The sequence below is a fragment of the Zalophus californianus genome, chromosome 16 (assembly GCF_009762305.2).
Source record: "Zalophus californianus isolate mZalCal1 chromosome 16, mZalCal1.pri.v2, whole genome shotgun sequence".
Taxonomy (NCBI): domain Eukaryota; kingdom Metazoa; phylum Chordata; class Mammalia; order Carnivora; family Otariidae; genus Zalophus; species Zalophus californianus.
This window is the reverse complement of record NC_045610.1, coordinates 971,236-995,119: the sequence shown is the minus strand read 5'-3', so window position 1 is coordinate 995,119 and position 23,884 is coordinate 971,236. Positions and strand designations below refer to the sequence as shown.

Genomic DNA, 23,884 nt, shown 5'->3' with positions numbered 1-23,884 from the left:
CCGGCATGGCTGCGTGGCCTGTGCTCACGTGGGCGCCCCCGGCTGGCCCGGGCGTTGTCTGCAGGGCCGCGAGGCTGGAAGGATCGCGCCTTCCCCAATGGCAGTTCTCGGCACGAACGTCAGGTGCTCAGTGGACCGGGTTTGTTAGTGGGACCTGCTTGCTCGGGGAGAGCGGACGGATCATCGGCTGAGCCCGGGGACAGGGCTGGGTGCTGACCCGACGTCAGGGGCCATGGTCACACGTGTGCCTTTGGCTTCCCTGGGGCTCGGGTGCGACTCTGCAGAGTGGGTGGGACCCAGGCCGCTGTCCCTGCCTGGCTCGGGAGCTCTGGGAGGAACACGGCGGTCAAGGCCAGACGGGGCTGGTAAACGACGGGACCCCAGAGCACTGAGGTCTGGGGCAGGGTCCAGTGGCCCTACACGTGGCCCCCAGCCATGGCGGTAGGCTGAGGCCGGGGCTGCTCCCGCATGCTGGGGACTGAGCCGAGGCCACGTAACGGGTGGGGCTGGGACAGGAGTGTCCTGGTGGTGGTGGCGCAAATGTCCTTGTCCATCAGGCTTTGCTCACTCCATCCTCCTAAGGGCCGTGCCGGGCGGGTGCTGGGACGCGCGGCCACGTTTGAGGTGAGGGAACAGAGCAGAGAGGCTCCTGCCTGCTGCCCGAGGTCACCCGTCCCCCACATGGGGGAGCCGGGATTTGGACCCAGTCGGGCCCCCTGGTTGTGACCCGGCCGGTGGCTCGGAGCTGCAGGGAGCGGGCTTCTGGAACACCGAGGAGCGCACCCCCCTGGTGCCACTCGAGATGCGTCCCTCGGGGCCAAGACAGAGCCTTTCTGCACTTCCCACCCTAAATCACCCCCTTTGGAGTGGGTCTCTGCGTCTCCGGCATTTCGGGGTGTCTGGGGCATCCAGGGCCTGCGTTCCCGCGCTCCCCCCGTGGGAGCAGCGCTCTGGAGGCCACATGCACCTGCTTCCACGCGGCCCTCCCGGGACTTCTGCACACCTGCCGTCCCCAGCAGCCCCGGGAGCGCCCACCGCCGTCCGCAATCCGAGGCGCTCGGCTGCACCAGACCAGGCCTCCTCTGTCTGCAAACCTGGAGGTGCCCCGTGTGCTGAGTGACCCACCTTACCCTCCTGGTGCTCCCAGGGGGGACGCTCTGAGCCCCGCACGCTGCCGGAGCCAGTGCAGGTCCCAGCAGCAGGAACAGGTGCCCGTCCAGTCTCGACGGCATGGGGGGAGGGGACGGGACAGCTCCTTCTCCTCCCCGACGGTCGGTGGGTCTCAGGGACCACTCTGTCCTGACACAGAGAGCGCGTTCCTGTTCTTGGGTTCCGCCGCATGGATGTCCTATCGCTTAGGCAACCCCTCCCCTGCTGTGGAGCGTTTCCGTGGTTTTCAGTGTTTCGTTCGCGAGCGAGGCCACGGTGACCCTCCTGGTAGGTGGGTCGTTCTGTGTCGCTGGATCACAGGGCGATGCTGGGTCAGGGTCCGTGTGCCCACTGCACTTGGCAGAGATTACGTGGATTTTATACCCCTGCTGCAGATGTGCGAGGCAGACACGCGGCTTTGAGAATTTTGGGGGGAGGGTGGCTCCAAAGCAGCGTCCTGGGCTGGATTCCCCAGTGACCTGGGCAGCCCCGGGCATTCTGCTCTGGGGTTACGGACGCAGAGTTTACAGCCTCAGGGGTCCTCGGCTGTCTGGTTCTAGCTTCCCGTTGACCGGCGGGCTCGCGGCGTCCTGAGCCACGCTCCCAGCTCTGCCCGGCCCCTGGCGGCAGCACCCCCCTCCATGTGACAGCCGGGCATCCCCTGTGGGCACAGCCGCCCCGCGGACAGCCCCTGCCCTGAGCTGGCTTGGCCCCACGAGGCCCGGCCCACGTGCCCCACGCCGAGTCATGGGGAGCCCCCGTCTTTTCTGATTGTGTCCAGGCTGAGTTCTGGGGGACCCAGGCCCGCGGAGAGACCTGTCGGCAGGGGTGGTTCTCTCTCCTCCCCGGACGTCGAGGGGGTGGGAGAGGTGAACTCGGGACGTCCGCCATACGTTCCCCTCTGGAGGGCCAGTGCCTCCTTCCCAGGAAGGCTGGTGGCCCCGGGGCCTCGGGGCTGTGGGGGCAGCTTCATCTGGCACTGATTTGGCCGGAGGCTCAGATGCTCTGGGACGCAGGCACGGTGCACAGCAGACAACACGGCCGTGGCAGGTGTCTTCACGGACAGAATCCCCACCATGGAGCCAAGGCCGGGGCCGGCTTGGGCCTCACGAGGGCCGATCTGGGCCGTGGCGGCCTCACGGCACCCTGCTTCCAAGCGCCGTCGGAGGCTTGTTTGTGGCCCCATATGAAAGTCTCCACCGTTGTTTGCCGGTTGGTTCCGATGGTTCGGGAGCTCCAGGGTGTGGCCAGATGGAAGGAGGACACGTGGGCCGCCATCAGCGCCTCGACGGTCTGACCGCCTGATGTTTGTGCACAGGCCCCGCGGCGGGGCCGCCGAGGGACTCCGGCATGGTCGGCAAACGGGCTGCTAGCACCTGACGCTTCTGCAGGGATCCCGCAGGTGGTCTGAGCTTCGCTCCCCCTGCACCTGCTCTTGGGTATGCTGACAGGAGTCGGAGGGCGAGGACGAGGGCTCTGCCAGCATCTGGGGTGTATGAGCTCTTCCTACAGAATACTGATCGCCCGGATTAGTATTTCCCACGGACGGGTCTTCTCAGGCTTTTCCCATCGTGCTGACCAAGCTCCTTCCCTGCTCCGCAGCTGCTCCCCAGACCCACCTGGATCCCGGCAGGTGCAATCTGTCCGCCGGGGGGAGGGGCGCTGCCTCCCCGGCTCGGCCCGAGGTTGGGTCAGTAAGGGTCTGGGTTTTGTGAATTAACTTCCTGGACGTTGGGAAGTTTTCCCTTTGCCAAGATGCTAGCCAGTCCTGTCCACAGGAGACGATCCAGCACAGCTTTGGGGTTCTCAAGACAATTTCGGCGGTAAACCTGTTGACGTTACACCGTGTGTGTCTTTAAAGAAAATTTATAGCTTTTGGGGGGGGGATTTGGGTGGTTACAAAGGTAACGCATATCTGTTTTGGAAAATTTTGAAAATGCAGAATTAAATTAAAACTCACCTATGATGTTACCACATCGGAGAAAACGACCAGTAACATTTCACATCCTTTGGTCTTTTATTCTAAGTTCATGTTTGTGGCATTTGTTTCTTAAAAACTGAATCTCTCAGGGCGCCTGGGCGGCTCAGTCGGCTGAGCGCCTGACTCTTGATCTCAGCTCGGGTCGTGATCTAGGGTCGTGAGATCAAGTCCCGTGTCGGGCTCTGTTCTGGGCATGGGGCCTGCTTTAAAAAAAAAAAAAAAAAGGAACTCTCTCCTTCCGTTTGTTCCCGTGTCCATGCCACGTGTCCCTCGTGGCTGCAAGGCCTTACTTTCTCTGCCGTTCTAAGTAACGCTGCCCCGAACGTTCCCGAAGGTCAACCCGTGAGCGAGGTCGACCCGTGAGCAGGTTCGTAATCGTCTCCTCGTGTCATCACACGTGGGAGGGGAGGGATTTGTGCGTCTCCTACGTCACTCGTGAGACCTGAGGTGCGTCTCCAGAAGTGAGTCACCTGGCCTCGTTCCGAAGACGGTGGGATGTGGCTTCAGAGTCCGTGTCCCAGGTGCGTGTCCCCTGTGCGACCATGTACTCACTTTGTGGTCCTGGCCAGTCTCGTGGCCCTGAGCCGTGGCATCCTCACTCCCTCGTGCGGATGCGATCCGAAAGCCGTGGGCTCCTGCCGGTCGAGCGTGGGCTGCCTCTCCGACCACACGGCCCCCAATTTGCCGACCGACGGCAGGGAGACACACGCTCGGTGACGGGCTCCGTGGCCAGGCTCGGTTCACCTGATTCTCACCTGCGAGCAGAAGCCCCACCCTCCACCCCCCATCCCGGCAGCCACCCCCCGGGCACCCACTTTCCTTCTGGGCCTGAATGTCCGCAGTGGCCTCAGAGTGAACGGAGGCGGGAGAACCAGTCAAGGCAAGCTCCGTGCTGGTGCACAGATTTCAGTGAAAGCCCCCCCGTTTTCATGTGTGTGTCCACGGAGTTGAGAGCAGTGTGTGGCTGAGCCCCGGGCTGATTCTGTCCCCGATGGGCCTCATGGTCTGAGGTCTTGGGCTGCTCGGCATCTGCTTCCTCGCCTCCGTTTCCCCTTCTGAAGTTCTGATCTCTGACATGTTTTGTGATGCCTGGTAACCCCGGAGACCCACCGCAAGAAAAGCGCTCAGGGAGGACGGACACCGACGGGCCCGCCGAGACGTCCGCTCCCTGGTCCCTGGCCGCCACCATGCCTTTGCACGTGGACGCCCGGACGGAAGGGCCCATCCCTTGCTGCGTCCTGACCCGACGCCAGGCCGAGTGCGTGTGCCCGTGGCAGCCACCGGGCCCAGGCTCCGGATGCGGTTTGCGGGTGGGGCCCTGTCTCCCCGCTCCGTTCCCTCCACCCCTTCGACGGGAACGGTCCCACGTCTGTGTCCTGGCTTCCCCCTCCCGCCTCTCCTTCTCCGATCGTGGTCTTGCTCTGAAGCCGGGGTGGAGGGGGGAGCAGGGTAGCCGGCAGAGAAGAGTTACATCAATATTTAATTTTTATGGAAATCGTGTCCTACAAATCCCCCAAGGGGCTGGAAATTGCTCTGTGTTTTCAGAATCCGGTGATGTTGCTGGAGCGGTTATGTTGTAAATAAAACCGCATTACCATCTACGGCTCCCCCTCGCTCCGCACGTGCCGGGAAGCTTGACGGGTTCATCCACTGGAGGAAGCGGAGGGGCTCAGTCGCCGGTGGGGTGCAGGGTCGCGGGGCAGCCACTGCAGCTGGGGAGGGGTCCGCGTGGTGGTGTTTTCTTCTCTGAGCAGAGCTGGGAGCCCACGGGAGCCCGGTGCCCACGTGCGCCCCCAGCACCTCGGGGGACATTCGACCGTGCGTTGGTGCATCCGTCAGACGTTCAGTGAGCGTCCACCAGGCGCAGACACTGCTGGAGGGACACTTCCTTCCAGGACACGGGTCCCGTGGGCACTCTCGAGGACACAGGGGACAGAGCCCAGATGGGCGTGGAGCGAAAGGACACCCCGATGGTGAGTCTGCCTGTGGGCGGCGACTCTGCGGTTCCTCCACGGAGGATCCCTCGTGGGCAGAGTGGGCGCACAGGTTTCTGAGTGAAGGGAAAGTCCGCACTGAGGGACGTTCTAGGAATAGACCGGATGACCTTGGACCACAAGTCAGAGCAGCGTCTGACTGCGGGAGGGAGCGGGGGCGGAAGGGCTGAAGAACGGCGGCGGCAGGAAGAAACAAGTGTGTGCGCGCGCGTCAGAGCTGACGGAACGGTTCGCTCGGGCAGAGCTGTCGTCTGTTTTGGGAACTGGTGGTGTGAACCGCGGTGACTAGTGAAGGCCTCTCAGGGAATAGGGCTTGCAAAAGTTGGGGGGGGCGGTTTCTGGGGATAGGACATTCCAGGCAGAGGGAACAGCAGGTGCAAAGGTCCTGAGGTGTGTGTGTGCCTGGACCGTAAGGACCCCAGTGTAGGAGGTCACCACGGCTGCCCCAACAAAGTGCCACAGATGGGGGCTCGCACTTCTCGGGGTCCTGGGAGCGAGAAGCCCGAGGCGGGGGTGTCATTGGGCTGGTTTCTTCTCGGGCCTCGTGGGCTCACAGATGGCCGTCTTGTCCCTGTGTGTTCACACAGTCGTCTGTCTGTGTCCTAATCTCTTAGGACGACACTAGTCGGATTGACTCACACCAGCCGTGGCCCCATTTTAACTGATTTACCTCTTTAGAGACCCCGTCTCCAAATACAGCCGCATCCTGAACTGGGGGTAGAACGTGGGCTCGGGACCGATGCCTCAGGTGCGGAGAGATGGCTGGGGGCCCCGCCGGTGCTGCCCTGCAACCCAGTGCGGGCCCCGCTGTGGTGCAGAGTGTGCAGCAGGTGAGGGCTGGAACCGCTGTGGCCAACGGCAGGTCTCACGGGTGCAATGGAGGTAGGGCTTCCGACTTCTGTCCCGCGTGTGGGGGCCTTGGAGGGGAGCCCACAGACAGAGCGTCAAACCCTCAGGTCCCCGCGCGTGGCGGGGGGCAGCAGAAGTCCCAAGAGATGAGAAGGGGGTCACCGAGGACGTGCACCGGGCTGAGGGGTCCTGCCCCCAGCTCGCAGATAGGGAAACCGAGGCTAGGAGGGGGCAGGCTGTTGAGCTGTGGGGTTGGTGTTGGGGTCTGGCGGGTTACACACCTGCTGCTTCCTCCCCGAACCCTGCTAAGGGGAAGCCCAAGGACAACCCGAGCCACTGCCTCCCCCGTCCTTCATCCTCCGAAAATCCATGTCTCCTGGGCCTCCTCCAGCAAAGGCGTGGGGACCGGGGCTCTGGTCCCAGGGGAGGCAGTGACAGATGAGGAGGCTGGAGAGAAGGGAGGTCCTTCCCCTCTTCCAGGCCAAGAGCCACATGACTTGTCTGTTTCCTAGAGACTAGGGTTCCAGATGGGGCCCCACGGGCTGTCTCAGGGCTTTCCATGTGAAGGGGGGCTCGGTGCTGTAGCAGCCATGGGCATGCATGGTGGGGGTGCGCGGTCATGCGTGGTGGGGGCGCATAGAGGTGTGCAGCGTCAGAAAAGCGTGGGGCTGCGTGTTGGGGTTGCACGGCGTGCGAACAGCTAAGGGGGTGTGGAGGGGGTGTGTAGTAAGGGTGCGTGGGGGAGTGTGGTGGAGGTGGAAGGGGGTGCATGGGGTGCACAGTGTCAGAACAGCGTGGGGCTGTGTGGCGGGGATGCGTGGCAGGGGGTGCGTAGAGGTGCGCAGCGTCAGAACAGCACGGGGGTGCATGGTGGGGATGCGCGGGGGTGCGTGGTGGGTGCACAGCGTCCGAACAGCGCGGGGGAGTGTAGGGGTGCGCACTGTCAGAACACCAAGGGGGTGCGTGGTGGAGGTGCGTAGGGGTGCGCAGCGTCAGAACACCGCAGGGGTGCGTGGTGGAGGTGCGCGGGGGTGCGTAGGGGTGCGCAGCGTCAGAACACCGTGGGGGTGCGTGGTGGGGGTGCGCGGGGGTGCGTAGGGGTGCGCAGCGTCAGAACACCGCGGGGGTGCGTGGTGGGGGTGCGCGGGGGGCGTAGGGTGCGCAGCGTCAGAACACCGCGGGGGTGCGTGGTGGGGTGCGCGGGGGTGCGTAGGGGTGCGCAGCGTCAGAACACCGCGGGGTGCGTGGTGGGGGTGCGCGGGAGTGCGTGGTGGGTGCGCAGCGTCCTAACAGCGCGGGGTCTCGGCTTCTGTCTCCACGCAGCAGCTCAGTTCTCAGGGACGGGGTCGGGACCCTGGGAGCTCCTGGCAGGGGCGCAGCTGCTGTAGGGGTCCAGGAGGAGGAGAAGGGAGGCGGGGAGAGGCTCTGGTGGGGGCTGCAGGGCACTGGGGCGGGCATATGCCCCAGCACAGGAGTCCCCCCCCCCTCCCCGGCCACCACCGCCCCCCCCACCCGGCCTCTGCATCGCCCTCATGACTAGGACTCGCCTGGTGACTTTTCTGAGCCCGGAGATCCTCGCTTTGTCAAACCACACTCAGAAAACGCTATTGCTTTTCTTTTTTTTATTTATGAGAATTTTGCTGTGGGCAAAAGTAAAAAGGTCTGTGCGGCGTTGCCTGGGCCGTGAGAGGTTTTCTCGGCCTCCCGCCTCCCTCCCTGCCCACTCGTCTCTGCGTTCACGTTTGCACGAGGCAGGGGCAGGCAGGGGCGAGTGGGGCTGGGTGTCCTTCCCCCCGGGAGCGCCCGCACACGCCGTGCCGGGTGCTGGGCCGTTCTCATAAGGAACGTGCAAGGTGGATCTGATTGCCCTTGTTCAGTGGTGAGGTTCAGAGAGGCTCGCCACCTTCCCCGAGGTCGCCCAGCACCCAGCGGTCTCCTCCGTGGGCGCAGAGGGAGCAGGGCCAAGGACAGGAGGGGGCTGCCCCTGATCCTGGCGGAGCCCGCAGGGACTGGGGCGGTCTGTCCCGGCCTACACCCCCCTGCCCCCCGCAGCAGGGTTGGGCTGGCCTCCCCAGGGAACTCCAACCGGGAGGCCAGAGGTCTCCTTGGGGCTTGCGCTCTGTGGGCCCCACACTGCGCTGTGGGGGCTTACGTGCCCCAATCTGACCGGGCACACACGGGCTCCTGTGGACGCCCCCACCCCGCGTGCCGGGTCCTCCCGCACTCCTGCCGGCCCCCCAGCGTTAGTGCCGGGCCTGCTCACGCTGTGACTGTTGACTGTCTCCAGCCCGCGGTGAGCTGTCACGTCCCGTGCGCTGTGCCCGCCCCCCCGGCTGGCGCTGGAAGGATGGACGTCCATCCCGACGTGAGCTGGGAGGCCCGGCCCGGGGCGCACCCACATGCTTCTGTCCCCTCGCTCCTGGCAGGAGTTTCCACTGGCCATCCTGCGGGGCTGGGAGTGCTACTGTGCTTACCCCACGCCTCAGTTCAGCCTTCGGGACGCCGTGGACAGCTCGCTGTGCGGCCAGGAGCCCGAGGCACGGAGCCTGGCCCAGTACTGCGAGGTCTACCAGACGCCCGTGCAGGGTGAGTTTAGCGCTGGGGGACGAGGTGTGCGGGGTCCTCCCCACCGCGTCTACCATGGTGTGTGCTCCGGGGGTTTGGAGAGGCCAGCGTGGCCGCGTGCAGTCCTGGGGCGGGGGGGGGGGCCTCCACCATCCCTGGAGGCTGGACACGGGACGCTCCTGGCCTTGACCCGACTCTGGGGACGGAGGTAGTCCGAGGAACAGCAGGAGAGCGGTGAGGTGGGGCCAGCCACCCCCTGCAGAATCCGGAGCGTTACGCGCTGTGCGGGGAGCCAGGGCCCGCTGCCCGGGGCATGGGAGGCCTGACTGGCCCCAGGCCTGTGCAGCCAACCCCTCCCCTCCCTGGGCCTGCCTCAGTTTCCCCGTCGGTGTAGTGGGAGCCTCAGGGCAGCGGGTCCCGGTGGGGCGGTCTGTGGTCAACCTCTGGACTTTCAGACACTCGCTGCACGGACAGGCGGTTCCTGCCCACCAAGTCCAAGGTGTTTGTGGCTCTGTCAAGCTTCCCGGGAGCCGGGAACACGTGGGCACGGCACCTCATCGAGCACGCCACAGGCTTCTACACGGGGAGCTACTACTTTGATGGGACCCTGTATAACAAGGGTGAGTGAGGGCCAGGGCAGGGGTCCCCAGCTGTGGGGCAGGACCTGTCTGCACAGCGGTCTCGGTCTGTAGGTGGCCAAGGGGCCCAGGGGCTGGACCAGCCACGTGGGGTGGCCCCCGAGGTTCCCCCTCTGAGGCTTCCAGGACTGGCTCAGGGTGGCCACTGGCCTCTGTACCAACCCACCAGTGACACGCACCATTGCCCGGCCTGTCCTGGGCAAACGTGGCCCATGTGATGGGCGAGAGTGGCCGCTGGGGGGACAGCCTGCCGCGCGCGGAAGCCACCGCGGGTGTCAGGGTGTCGGGGACTAGATCCCGTGTTTACAGCCCGTGGTCTGGCCCCTCCTTCCCTGGAGCATCCCAGCGTTTGACAGGAGCCCCAGCGAAGGCTGACGGGGTTTGGCGTGTTGAGTTCCAGTGGGTGAACTCCCATTCGGAGGAGCCTGGTTTCCTGGCATCAAAGAACCCATCTCTGCTCGCTGCACCTTCACGTGCTCCCCAGCTGCTCACGAAGCGGGTGGTGCTGGGGCTCATCGGCGTCCCCAAGAGCCCAGGAGAAGCACATGCTCCTTTACGGAGCACGGGTCCCAGGCTCGCAGACCCCGGATCTGTCGGGATGTGGCCAGAGTAAAGGTGCAGGGGCACCTGTCCAGGGGTCCCTCTGTGACATCACGCTGCACCCCCTGACCTGTGAGCCCCTGTGCTCGGCAGGACTGCACGCGGAGCCCCTCCCTCCGCAGCGTGAAGCCCACCGCAGAACGAGCACACAAGCGTCCTGTTGACCTGTGTGACTCTGCTACGGTGGGGAGGGCGGGGGGCCCCGCTGCAGGACCACAGCATAAGGTCTGACAGCCCTCGCACCTGGTGACGGGGATCCCGCCCCCACTGCCGGGGAGGGGGTGGAAGCCAGGCCTCCCAGGGACACACATGCCATGTGCCTAGAGCCCTGCGCTGCGGTGTGACCTTGGGCAAGTCTCGTAGCCACTCGGAGCCACACTTGCAGCCACCACAAACTCGTGGGTTGTTTGTGGTGCTTGGGGGACATCTCCATGCAAATGCCCACATGCACGCACCTCCAGCGTCCAGAGGGGTGTCAGGCCCCTGCCCCCCGACTTCTGGGGTCTCCCGGAGGCATGTTCAGCTCTGCCTGCTGCCGTGGCAGGGGCCCGACGCCATCCTCAGGGGCCTCCGCTCTCCCCGCAGGGTTCAAGGGCGAGAAGGACCACTGGCGCAGCCGGCGCACCATCTGTGTGAAGACCCACGAGAGCGGCCGGAGGGAAATCGAGATGTTCGACTCGGCCATCCTGCTGATCCGGAACCCATACAGGTCCCTGGTGGCCGAGTTCAACCGCAAGTGTGCCGGGCACCTGGGCTACGCGGCCGACCGAAACTGGAAGAGCAAAGGTAGGCAAAAGGGGCAGGCAGCCCGTGGCGGGGAGGGGGGAGGGGGCGACCCGCCCCACAGTGTGGCCGAGACACGGGTCTGGGGGGCGAGTGTTAGGGCATGGAGCTGTCAGAGGGAAGCTGCATCCAGCAGGTGCGAGGCCGTGGGGCAGGCAGGCCCGTCCCTGCAGGCTCGGCCCCGGCTGATGCCTCCCGTGGCCTCCAGCCGACCCTGCCCCTTGCTGACTCCCCGGATGCGGGAGGCTGAGCTCTGGTCCCTCCTTGGCTCTTGTGAGCCTCGGTTTACTCATCTGAGACAGCAGGGTGGTCTCTATCTTGGAGTCATTGTTGAAGACCAGGGAAAGCGAAGGCTCTTCACGGCATCTGAGGTGTGCGGCCTGGATAGTTACACCAGCAATGCTTGTTGACATTTGCACCTTTTCCCACCAAAACAAAAAGCCCACCAGCCTTGTAATTTACTAGGATAGAAATCTCACGGAATAGATCATCCGCAAAAGGTGGCGGCTGCCCGGCAGCGTCACAGGGTAGACTGGCCACCCCCCCTGCCCCCAACGAGACAGGTCGGCATCAGGCAGGGACCAGGTTCACTTAGCTTCACAGGAGGCCCCGGGGCAGGCGATCGGGCCTGCGTGCGTCCTCGCCGCACCCCTGCTCATCCCGATCACCCAGGACAGGTGAAGGTGGATGAGGGTCATCCCATTTCCCACTTGTCATTAACACCACTGTGCCACGTGGGCCCTGTGGCTCTCCCTGCCCCAGCGTGGGCCCAGCGGTCATGGCACTCACCGTCCACGAGAGAGGGGACCAGTTCTTGGCACACATCGTCCACGTCTGTCCTCACGTGGTGCTGCCATGGCCATGGATGCAGCCACAGCCACGTGACCCAGGCTGGCCCGGGGGTGCTGCTCTTACTGCCCGCGGGTCGTCAGGAGGGCCTCATCCGTGGGGCCCTCGCCTCCCCGCCCCGAGCGCCCAGGAGGCGGGCCTGATGGGCGCCTTCTCTCCCGCGCAGAGTGGCCGGACTTCGTGCGCAGTCTACGCGGCGTGGTGGTCCTCACACGTGCTAGACTGGCTGCGGTACGGCAAGCGGCTTGCTGGTGGTGCACTATGAGGAGCTGCGGCACAGCCTGCTGCCCAAGCTGCGGGAGATGGTGGCCTTCCTCAATGTGTCCGTGAGTGAGGAGCGGCTGCTGTGCGTGGAGAACAACAAGGAGGGCAGCTTCCGGCGGCGCGGCCGGCGCCCCCACGACCCTGAGCCCTTCACCCCCGAGATGAGGGCGCTGATCGACGGCTACATCCGGACGGTGGACAAGGCGCTGCGTGACCACGGCGGGGCCGGGCTGCCGGGCGAGTACGTGCCCAGATGACGGCCCGGGCGCTGCCCCGCAGCCTCGCTGGGGCCCAGCTGCTGGAGCCGCCACAGGTCCCCTCTGTGCTCACAGACACGTCTGCACGCTTGTGGGCCACGCGGGCTGGGCTGGACCCTTTCAGACCTGCAGACGCCGGCCTGCCCGTGCACGCTGCGCTCCCAGTCCGGCTTCCTGTTTCGCGCTGCAGACTCGCTGCCAGGGTCCCCGCCCCCGGACGCAGGGCTAGGTGGGCATTGGCGCCGTGGGCAGCGAGCACCCCAGCGTGGGCATGAGCTCACGGATGCTGCTGGACCCCGCGACCCTGACGGCACATCAGATGCCCCATGAACACGTGTAGCGTGGCCACCAGGCATCCCGGTGCGCAGCTCTACGTTTCCCTTCTCTGCAAACGGGCTGGCAGCACTCGACAGAGTCGACCCCCCACCACCGCTGCACACTGACCTCAGGACCTGCCACAGCTCTGTGCACCCCCCACCCTGTCCAACGGCAGCACTCCTTGGAGGGGCCCCCTTGCCTCGCCTTTCCCTCCCGTGTCCCAGAGGCGGGGTGTGAGGGAGAGGGGGCATGGGGCCAGAGGGGCTGGCCTCCAGGGGAGCCCTGGACCCAAGGGGCACACAGGCCTGCAGGGGGGGCTTGGGGTGCACGTGGGGAGACCCAGGAGGGACGGGTCTTGGGGATCACTTGGCCCCACCCATCTTGGCCATGTCCCCCATCCACACAACCCTCGAGGGAGGGGCCATGGCCAAACCCTCAGTGTTCACCCCCCGCCCGGTCCCTGGGGCTCGTTACCACGCCCTCTGTCTCTGCGTGAGGTTGATGTCTTACTCACTCACCCCTGGAGGAAGGGCCCTCATGGACGCCGCAGCCTGCTGTGTGCTAGCCCGCTGGTGTGTGTGTCGGGGGGAGTGGTAGGAAGGCCCCCCCGCCCCAGCTCGCAGCCTCGGGGGGCAGGGGAGGCTGATCACAAACAGGAGTTAACCCAGGAGCAGAGGAGTGTGCGTGCGCTCAGGGTCTCCATGCCCTGGTCCGGAGAAATCTGTAGGAGCTTCCCCAGCGGAGCAGAGGGAAGGGCATTAAGGCAGAGAGAACAGTGTAAGCCAAGGCTCAGAGGCTTGGAGAACGGGTGTGGGGCGTGTGTGTCTGAGTCTGTGCAGCCGGGGATGGGGTGGTGGGTGAGGACAGAGGTGGGGACACAGAGGGACAGTCCTCACGGTGGCCTGGTGCTCAGCCTGGAGGGACAGAGCTCCCTTCAGAAGCCGACCCTCGGGTTCAGAACGAGGCCGTGCAGACCAGGGCTCCGGTCTGGGGGTGGGGGTGGACCCCTGCGAGGTGGGTGATGGTGGGTGGGCCCCTCGGCAGCTTCTCCAGGCTTCGGGTGACCGTGGCTGGGCCCCTTGGTCTGACCTCCCGCGACCTGAGCCAAGCTGCACCAGGGGAAGTAAACGGGGAGAGGTTTGGGGAAACCGGCATTGGAATGTCCTGACTCTGCACCCCCCGTCAGCTGCAGGAAGCCGTGAGCCACCACAGTGAGGGCAGGTGGCTGGGGGGCCCAGCGGGCTGCCCTTCTTCAGAGGGAGGCCTCCACACCCGTCGGCTCCGCCAAACCCACGCTGGTGCTGAGCCTGTCCGGGCCCTCCCACAGCCGCTCTCGGCTTAACGCTGGAAACGCCGGGTCTTGCTAAATGTTTATTGGCACGGCTCTGGCTCCGCCATTGACGCTGGGACGGCCCCTCATAAAGCGGTGTCTCTGGTGTCGTAGGAAGAGGTGAGACCTGCCGCGAGGCCCCACCTGCTGTGGAAGGCGGCCCAAGGGACACCTGCGCCCCCCAAGCAACCCTAGAGTCTCGAGGGGATGGAGGGCCGGATGCTGGCTGCCTCCTGAGATTGGCTCCCAGATCTGGCCCTCACTCTTCCCGGCCGCCCGGGAGACTTCGGGGAGAAAACCCGGACTCCAGGGAGGCTGGGAAGGGCAGAGGTGCGGCTGCAGGGCCAATCCACGCTGGCCCTCAGGCCTTCCACTCTCCTGCCCACCCTGGAGTCAGGACAGCAACAGCCTGCGCCTCACCCCGGTAGATGGCTCATTTCCTGCTGCCAGGTGCCCAGAGACCTCCCTTCCTTCCCGGGGGAGAGCTAGCTGCTCAGACAGCCTGGCAGCTTCCAGGGCACCTCAGCCAGACCTGCAGAAGAACAGAACGACGGGGTCAGCCTGCACCGGCTCACACTGAGTCCGTGCACACAGTTGGGCGCCCGACACGGGGATGGTGCTCCTGGGTGTCCGATGAGCAAGGACGTGCAAAGGCCCTGCTGCTGATTCTCCGCAGCCGTCACCACGGCCTGCCCCTGGGGGAGAGCCTGGAGGCACGGGAAAGGGCTCTGGCTGTCCATTTGTCTCTGGAAGTGAGGCCTCCTCAAGCTCTCAGCTTCCCCATCAAGCCTCTGCCGCCCCAAGCAGCCAGGGAGCAAAAGCCAGTGTGAATTTGGGGGAGAATTGTGGCAAAACCCTACTTCCTGCAGATTCCACCTTTAATGACGAGGCTGTGAAATCACATAAACCTGTGTTAAGACGTGTAATCTCCATGGTTTTCATCTCCCGTTGTGGATCAATTTGGAAACACCAAAATATATAATTTTAAAAACCTAAAACACATTTTTGATAATCCCAGTGATGTGTAAATGAGACAGAAGAATAGACAGGCTTCCAGACCCCGGGAAGAAAGCTGCTTAATTATGTGAGCATCTTGTAATGAAGCCTCTTGCAGCCAAAATTAGATCCTGAGCGCATGAATATGTGATAATGTTTGTACACCAGAATGCATTTTCCCCTTAAAATGTGGCAGGAGCTCCTTGGTTCTTGGGGGACCCTGGGGGTGGGGAGATGGGAGTGCTTGGGGGGGTCCCCGTGGCTGCAGGAATGCTTGGGGCACAGGCGTGTTTTTCTGCGGCTGGAAAATCCCCAGGGGTCTAGCAGGAAACTGATGGGTCTGGGGCCACACTGCTCACCGCTCCCAACAGGACCAGTTGGCCTGTACAAGGCGGAAATGGAATGGAAGGCAGACTGCGAGCTGGGCAGGACCGTGCCCCCCTGTTCCCACCCCCGTTTCCTTCCCCAGCAGCCCTGGTCTCCAGGGGTTGGGGGGGATTCACGTTCATCACCATCTCTGCGGTGGGGCCCCCGGCTGGACAAAGCCAACGGCTCCTTCCGTCTCTGGCGATGGGTAGGTTCAGGGATGGTCCTGTGAGCTACAGGGGTGTGGCCGGAGGGCATCTCAGGCCGTTGGGAACGTGCGCTGCTGGTGGGAGGGGAGGTCGGCGGCCCTGGGTCTGCAGAGGGGCCCACCCTCCGGTGACACTGGTTCTGCCGCAGGGGCGGTCGGGGGCACAAGGAGCCAGGAACTTGGCATTGTTAAGAACGCTCAAGCTTTGCCTGCGATCAGCCTTCCCTCTGGACGGTTTTGTTACATGAGCCAATAAATCCCCTGTTCCCCTCGGGTTCAGTCAGGCTTTTGTCCCTTACGGTCTGCAGGCTTGGCGCCAGGTTCTGTCCGTCTGTGGTTGATGGAGATGGAGGCTGAGCCTCGGCCCAGTTCAAGCTGGGGGGCCCGGGACGGTGCCTTTTCCTGGAGCAGAGACCTCATACCGCATGCGCCCCGGTGGGGGGAGAGATTTGGCTTCTGAGCTGAGCGGCCCAAAGCGCAAGCCCTCTACTTCACAGACGAGGGACCTGGGACTCCCGTGAGGTCACCCTGGAAGGACGGGCATGCAGAGCGAGGGCGGGAACGCGGGCTCCTTCCGCGAAACCACCTGACCGCCCTTCTGCTGCATCCCTGTAAGTCTTGGAGGCGTCGCCACAGACGGGGCAAGTGTGCAGAGCCAGCTCATTTGGAAGCGACCCCATTAATCTCACTGCTGGTTCCTTGCCAGAATACACTTTGGTGGGTGCCCGAGGTCAGCGCCGAGGGCCATTTTATCAGAGCGTAGCCAGGACTTGAAGACCTGCCCAGACGGAGCAGGGAGAGGGACTGTGCCCGGGTATTCATCCTCCGTCCCGGGCATCCCAGACGCAGAAGGGTTCTGCTCCCCCGGGGGGTTCACCTGCAGGACGGGCGGGCGCGCCCCCGCCATCGTGGGCCAGCCCTCCTGACCAGGAGACAGGCACCCGGTCACCCCGGACTTTGGCACCAGGTTCCTCAGTGATCTCACCCCCGCAGTCTGAGCCCCGCACCCGGCTGACGCGGTGCGGTTGGCCAGAGGTTGAGATCACACCCCAGCAGCATCAGCTGGGCCACTTCTCCTTTGCCATGTGGCAAGTTGCCACGAACCCAGCAGCTCAAGGCCACCGCCAGGCACCCTCCCCGGCACCCGTGGGTCGGGCATCCGGGTGGACCTCCGTGGGCCGCCCGCCATCAAGGTGGTGTTCCCGCTGGAGGCTGGACTGGGGATGTGTCTGTGCCCAGTCTCACCCCCATTTCTGGCAGAATTGAGTTTCTGTGGTTGTAGGACTGAGGCCCTCAGTCCCTCTGGCCCATGCACAGTGCTGACATGCTGTGGGCCTCTCATAAGAAGGTCGCGATGTCGCTGCCAGGAGGAGGGTGGCACGGGCTCCCACATCGACTACATGATCCCGGGAAGGCCGTCCCGTCACTTTGCCGCATCCACCAGACGGAAGCACGTCACAGCCCTACCCCCACTTGGGGGCGGGGGTCCCACGAAAGCACGAACCCCAGGAGGTGGGGATCCCTGGTGACCAACTCGGGGTCTGTCCACCACAACACCCATGTGGGAAAAGCCCAAAAATCCATACTTTCTGCTCCCCACCGGTCTGCACTGAGTGTGGTGTGTGTTCGGGGGCGTCGTCTGGGGGGGGGGTCTGGTTACACCCACGTCACCACGAGTCAGGGCCGCATCCCCAGTCCACAGTGGCCACTCTGTACTCTTTTTATTTTTTTTATTTTTTAAAGGTTTTATTTATTTGACACAGAGAGAGACACAGCGAGAGAGGGAACACAAGCAGGGGGAGTGGGAGAGGGAGAAGCAGGCTTCCCGCCGAGCAGGGAGCCCGATGCGGGGCTCGATCCCAGGACCCCGGGACCATGACCTGAGCTGAAGGCAGACGCTTAACGACTGAGCCAGCCAGGCGCCCCTCTGTACTCCTTTTTAATTCATCCTGCACAGCACACAGTGGGTCTTTCTTAATCTGGACTTTAATTTTAGGACATGATTAACTATTTTTGAGTTGAACGTTGCCCCTCCCCCCAGCGTCCCTCTCGAATTCCTCACTCCCTGCGGCGGGACTCCGGAGCCCGGCTGCATCCATTAGCACGCGGCAGGCTGCTTCCCACACTTGCTGTCTCGATCCCACTGCAAGGGTCCTGCCCTTTGATCCTCAAAAATCATCATTTGCTCTTCACTGCATACAGTTCCCGTTAACCTACCTGTCAATTTCCATAATTATGTGGGTTTTTTTTTTAATTCCTAGAACTTCTAATTGATTTTTATGCCAATCTGCACTGGCTTTGTGGATGATGCCCCTTCACATCTACTCGAGGACATTAAATATGCTCAGTGCTCTGTTAACTCTATCTCCTTGGGTGTCAGTTTCTCTCTTTGTCGACTTTGTGGTCTCTTTCGTGGTTCTGGTCCTCATCGGAGTTTTGACGGCTCTGCATTCATTACAGAAGAGAAGGATGGTGCGGGGTCGACCTTCCTGGCAGCCCCAGGTTTGGGACCTCAGCCAACGACCCTGTGAATCACCCCAAGTCCACCCCCTGCTCCCCAATTCCACAGACTACCGGTGGGACACGCCTGCCTTTCTAAGGCACCAGCCCGGCCCCGTGCTGGGCGTTGACCACCTCTGATCTTCCCGTCTGTTTGCCGCCCCCAGACCACGCACACATGCTCGTTGCTGTCCACACCTCGCCCTCCTGGGCATGTCATCGTTTGGGCTTAATTCAGGGAAGGAAAAGCTGAGCAAGTGCTTTCCTAACCAGTTGCCATGAGAACCGGATCCCTGACCACGAAAATCAGCTCAGAGGACCACGAGCATCGCCAGCAGATGGGCATGTGTCTTCTCCTCTCTGAATCTCCAGTTCTTCGTTAAAAAAAAACAAACCTGAGAAATTTGAAAGAAGAACTCTCTAAGACCTCACCCGGCTTGGATGTTCAACAATTCTCCGGATGCTGTCCACATCTTCTGGGGAAAAAGCACCACGTCTGCACCTGCTTGGGACACTGGCCTCACCAGCAACATCACAACAGCCAGACCTTCACTCGAGAGCCGTTTCTGTCAGGTCTTCCCAGAAATGCACAGTGCCATGGAAAAACATCAAATACTCTTAAAATAATTTTTGTATATTCCTTCCATTCGTCATGTTTTAATTTTGGTAAATAATCACCATTTTCAATTCACGCGAAAAGCCCTTTTGCACGTTTACTTCACTGGATTTTTTAAGCCAGTAGGGACAGGGACAGTGCTGTATTTTGTATGGACCTTTCCAGCCTCAGCTCCTGGCATAGGACTCACACGTGGGAGGCAAATATCAGGGGGGAAGGAAGGAGGGATGCCTGAAAATCCTCAGCCATCTGGCTTTTCAACTTTTCCAGGAAAACGGCCACTGTTTGTGAGTTGGGGGGACGTGGCTGAAGACACCTTTTGAACCCCACCTGCCTGCTGAGAAGCTGGGGGATGAAGGTGAGCTGTAGGACCCCACGGCAGCAGAACAAGGGGGACAAACGGCAGGACCCCAGCTCTCCGGAGAGTTGAACTGAAGACACACGTTCTTGGTCGACCACCTGTTTCCGTTTGCAGAACGGGAGATAAAGCAGCAGGGTTTTTGTCCAAAGCCCTGTTGGTGGATGTTCGGGAAGATGGTCTAACAGCATCACCCCACATTTGCCCCTGGTTCTGCCGCTTGGTACCTGACGCTGAGCCCCAAACCTACAGCAATGCTTTTTCTTCTAAACGGAAGCCTCCTTTCGATCACGGGCCCCGAGGCATAAACGGAGACGCCCCCCTTTCTCCTGAGGGCAGCAGGAGGGCGAGTCTGTTTGGATACGTAACGAGGAGAGGAAGGATGCGGTGCAGCCCCCAGACCACGCACACATGCTCGCCCGGGGGACCACCGGGCTTCTCCCCCAGCCCCACCGCCCAGACGAGGGGGCCAGGGTGGGAAATGCAGGTGTCTGCCTCCCCACCCCAGCAGCAAACGTCACCGTTAGTGATCCACTGATCACCGTGCAGCAAGTCACTCCCAAACAGCCATAACTTAGAGCCACGGACTCAGAGTTCATGTGGGTTGGGAATCAGGCACGGCTTACGTGGGTCCTGTGGCCCACAGACCTTCTTGAGGCTGCGACGGGGAGGTGGCCGGTCCGCACGCTCCTCTGAGGGCTCCACGGCGAGAGGGCTCACCGCCAAGCCTCTCACGCCGCTGTGGGCAGGACTCCTCGCAGGAGGAGGACCTCCCCGTCAGGCCCTCACCTGCAGCTCGCCCCATCAGAGTGAGGAGGGGAGGGGGTACAGGGTGTGAGTCTTTGTGACGAGCCCCGTGAGTCCCAACACTTTGTTGCCTTTGCTGCGTTACATTGGCTAGAAGGACGTCACCAGGTCTAGCCCGCACCCAGAGGAGGGGTCACGTGGGGGCACGGGTGCCAGAAGGCGGCCCCTTTGGGAACCCTGTTCCTGCACTGGGGTCCCCACACATCCACCCGCGGCTGCTCCCCACCCCCACCCCTCCCCGCACAGGGCGGCCTTCAGCATCCTGCTGCACCGCCTGGCGTTGGGGGCTGGGGGCTCCCTTCCTGCAGGCTCGCCCTCCAACCGTGTATCCGTGCAAACGCGGACAACTGTCTGCTCCCCACACAGCCTGGGAGGGGCCCCGAGGCCGGGAAAGTCTGGTCAGACATGGGGGGCTCTCCACGCACTCACCCGCAGAAACAGCTCTCCACACAGCCCCCGGGCTCCCCTCTCCCACGGCCACATTAACCTCCGTCAGATAATGAAGGGCTTGGCTCTCCGTGGGAGACCTTCACGGTCACCTTCCCGCCAGCCGGTCACCTCTGATGGACACAGAGTCTAACGAGATGTTCAGAGAAAGCTGCAGGCTCCTTGCTTTTGCCACGACATCACGCCGGGCACGGGCCCGCCTGCCCTCTGCCTCACGCGCCATCCCCACGGGACCCAGGGCGTGGAGTGTGATCTTTAGGGGAACTCTCCATGTCCCCTCTCCCTCGTCTTATTAGCATGTAATTCCAAGACAGAGTTCCAGATGTACGGAAGGGTGCTAGGACTGGAATTCAATTTCCCCTCAAATGGCACAGAAGCCAAGGGCCGTGGGACCGTCCCTGAGGCCGCTGCGTCCGGCAGAGGATGCGTCCGGGTGGGGCTGGGTCTCCCCTGCTCAGGGCACTGACTAGGGCTCATCCCGGACCTCGCGCCTGTCACCGGCGGGCGCCTTTTCTTACGCTGGTGCCCTCCCGTGTGAACGATGCACGGGGGTTTACTTTCTTTCCTACTTGGCATTACATCCCGAATATTTTCTCGGTTTTAGTATCTTTTTAATATCATATTTTCCTGCCCGCTGCCCAGCCCCCGCCGTGGCTCCAGGGATGACGGCTGAGGCCCGCGCACCCTCACTGTGCGGTGCCCACGTGCGAACGCCCCAAGGTGCGTGTGTGCATCCGTATCTGCGTCTCTATAGCCATAAAGCTGTCTACAGACCGACATATGAGAACTTCGAAGGCCATCGTGTGTTTTTGCAACAACGGGGTCCTACAACGCACGGACTTTTCTGTCTTTCTCGTCTCCACTTGATGGTGCGCCGTGGGAACGTGGCGTAACATCCTCCAGCAAGCATCCAACGCGGGGCACATATGCTCTGCTGGCACAAGGAAAAAATATTCAATGTTTTATCTCATCTGTCTAAATTTTCTAGTTTCCGTTTGCTTATCCTACGCTTATAATATTCGTGCACACACATAAAAATCCATACTTTGGAGGTGCAGGCTAACACCAAGTGAGCAGTCAGCAGTCCTCAGAGACCGCTGGTCCACGCAAGCAGGAGGCGTTTTGTTCACAATTCTCTGCTGGATGGAGACGCGTGCTGTTTCTAGCTGGGGCCGCTGCCGGCCTGTTGCAACAAGGATTGCTCTGCGTGAACATTGATAGACGAGCACCTTGAGGTCTGCAGGACAGACCCCCAAAGGTAAATCCTGGCTCAGAGGCTGGATGGCATTCTAACCGTGATGGGTATCGGTGGCCTCATCTCCAAAAACCCTGTAGCAATCCGTATCTCCGTCAGAACATACGAAATGCCTGTTTCCCCGCATCTTCCTGGGCCTCGCGGCTTCTTGATCCCCTCCAGTTTTGCCGATCCAGTGGGCGGGGTTGGGAAGTGGCCCCCATCTGAAGGGCACCTTCGTGGGTAAGTCAGGGCGTCAGGCAAGATGACCCCCTGTGTCCCTGATTCTCCAGGTGTCTGTCCTCAGAGCTCACCGGTTACAGGTGCGTCTTTAGCCCCACCCCCACCAGCTGCTCGTGAACCCGAGACCTGCCGAGCAGCGGCAGAAACCCACACACTGGGGGTCGGGAGGAAGGCAAGCCGAACGCTGCCCAGGAGGTCATCTCGCCAACACCGCTCGGCTTGTAAAACCGTGTGGGCCAAATCCCTGCGGATCCATCCAGGACAGATAATAAGAAGCAGTGTGTGATATTTCCAAGATGAGCATATTCGTAGTAAATATTTTAAGATCAATGGCTGCACAAAATGCTTTTCCTGGGAGTTTCACTAAAATGGCTCTGTATTAAAAGTGCCATTTCAATAAATATTCATGGGGGAAATTCATTGATGTGTTTTTACCACTTGCAGCGAAAATCTCAAAGGTCCTGGAAGAAAGGTCGTAGGATGCATGTGTTGCCCGCTGGGGAGAGGGGTGGTGAAAACCGCGTGAAGCCCTCCCGGGCGAGAGCCGCGCGTCCCACGCCCCGTCCAGAAGGACCGCAGGTGTGCTGAGCCTCTTCGAGCTCCGAAGGCCCCAGCTGCCGTTGGATGAGCACCTGCCGCGTGCCCCGCGGGCGCCCCAGACATTCACACTGTCCCCCTGAGTCCTCACGGCCATGGCCACGGCGCTCCCACACCGACGGGGACGCCGCGTCTCGGAAAAGTTAAGTGATTTGTCCCACTGTCGCAGAGCAAGTTCACGTGGCCCTGTTGCTCCTTCCTTGTCGCTGGTTCCCACCTGTGGTTCGTCCCGGCCTCCAGGAGCCACTGAGGCACTGAGGACGGGAGGAAGCCCAGCACGGGGCCAGAGGCCACCTGCATCACCTCCTCTGCCTCGCGGTCCCTGGGAAGCCCAAGTTGGCTGCCTGCTCTGGACGTGAGGCCCCCCAGGCTCCCGTGACATCACCCTTCCTGGCCCCTTTCCTGAGGCAGGAAGCAAACGCACACAGGCAGAGCATTGAAAATCTGGCTGCGTATTCCTGCCAACTTCCTCAGTCTCGGGTGAACGTATTTATTTTTATAATGGCAACTTGTACCCTTGGCACTGATCAGACCCCACTGCTCCCTTGTTTAAGACGCTGGAATCCCTCCCCACGGCCAACAGACCACAACCCAGATGCCCCACTTGGCTTGGCATTCGAGGCTCTCTAAGGCTCCCTGAATCTGGCCACACAACCTTCCTCTTCACGGCCGCCATCCTCAGTCCACTCGGCGCTCTAGACGGTTGGCCATTCATGCTCCTCCATCTTCCTGGGATGCTTTCCCCCGCTCCGTTGACCATTAGCGTTTTAACCATCCTTCAAGGCCCAGCTTGGAAGGACCTGCCTCCTCCCTCCACCTCCCCTGCTCCCCCCGGGCAGAGCTGACCATGGGCACCCCCCTACCTTAGCTGGACTGTGAGCCTCCGGGATTTAACCGCGAGGACACCCATGCCAGCCACGACAGTGAAGACTACGGGGGCTTGAACATGGCACTGTAACGCCTTCCTCAGATCAGCTTCAGGAGGCCCACTGAGCAGATAAGCAAACGGGCTTCTGAGAGATCGGGTGGGGTGGTGAGGCTGGGGTTTGAACCCGGCTCCTGCATGAACGGCTCGGACCCATCGGCCTCACTAGGGGTTTGTTAAATGTTTGTTGAATGAATATCCGAGCACACTAATGAGCAAATGCGTAATGAGAGGAAAAAATCACACAGATACAGAATAATTATCTGCGCACTGACTAATGCACTGGAATCCACGCGGTGAGACTCCGCATTTCCTCCCACTCGGGAAAATCCCGCTTGCGATGAAAGCCACACCAGTGTGGGTCGCTGCACACACACTCCCAGGGACACGGACCAGGACGTCCTATCCTGCGGGGTCTGGGATGGCGATGGTCCTGGGGGGGCACAAACTTGGAGGAGGACCCAGGCCCACGGGGTGGGGGCTCTGGCGTGTTCACAGCCCCACACGGGAGCCTCCAGGAGAAGCAGGTTCCAACATGGCAGCACAGTGTCAGAGGGAGCGCAGGCAGGAAACTTGTGCAGAGCCAAAGGAAGCCAAGCGGGATGCAGGAAATGAGAGAAAGGGCAGATGGAGAGCCGCCACGGCCGAGCGGACGTCAGGCCGCAGCTGCGACTGCTTGTGGGGAACCACAGGCGCTGGCAGAGCTGCGGCCATGGCGGAAACGTGGGAGGAATCGCTGTGTCTCGGGCCCAGAGAAGTCCCCGGCGCTGGCGGGCACGTGGCAGCCACGCTCGGCTCAGGGAGAGGCCACGTTCACACGGGGCGCAGCCAGGTGCAAACACAGACCGTGGCTGGCCCACCTGCCTGCTGGCCACCACCCAGCCTCGCCTGATGCTCACAGAGCCGGCGGGCCCTGGAGCGCGTCCCGCCCACCCGCCCCCACTCACTCCGCACGGGGCACTTCTGGAGACATGGGAACACACACCCAGGCACACGTGCTCACACGCACAC

At 62.3% G+C, this 23,884-nt stretch overlaps 1 protein-coding gene across 1 annotated transcript in view; it reads left to right on the top strand.

The window, feature by feature from the left end:
* The window catches only part of WSCD1 (WSC domain containing 1), a 33,636-nt gene extending 16,674 nt beyond the window's left edge, over positions 1-16,962 (top strand). Inside the window, 6 exon segments of the mRNA XM_027567929.2 lie at positions 8,400-8,559; positions 8,994-9,158; positions 10,362-10,562; positions 11,575-11,597; positions 11,599-11,652; positions 11,654-16,962. Coding sequence (XP_027423730.1) covers positions 8,400-8,559; positions 8,994-9,158; positions 10,362-10,562; positions 11,575-11,597; positions 11,599-11,652; positions 11,654-11,929 — 879 coding nt within the window. The 3' untranslated portion in view covers positions 11,930-16,962.
* Positions 16,963-23,884: the final 6,922 nt, after the last annotated feature.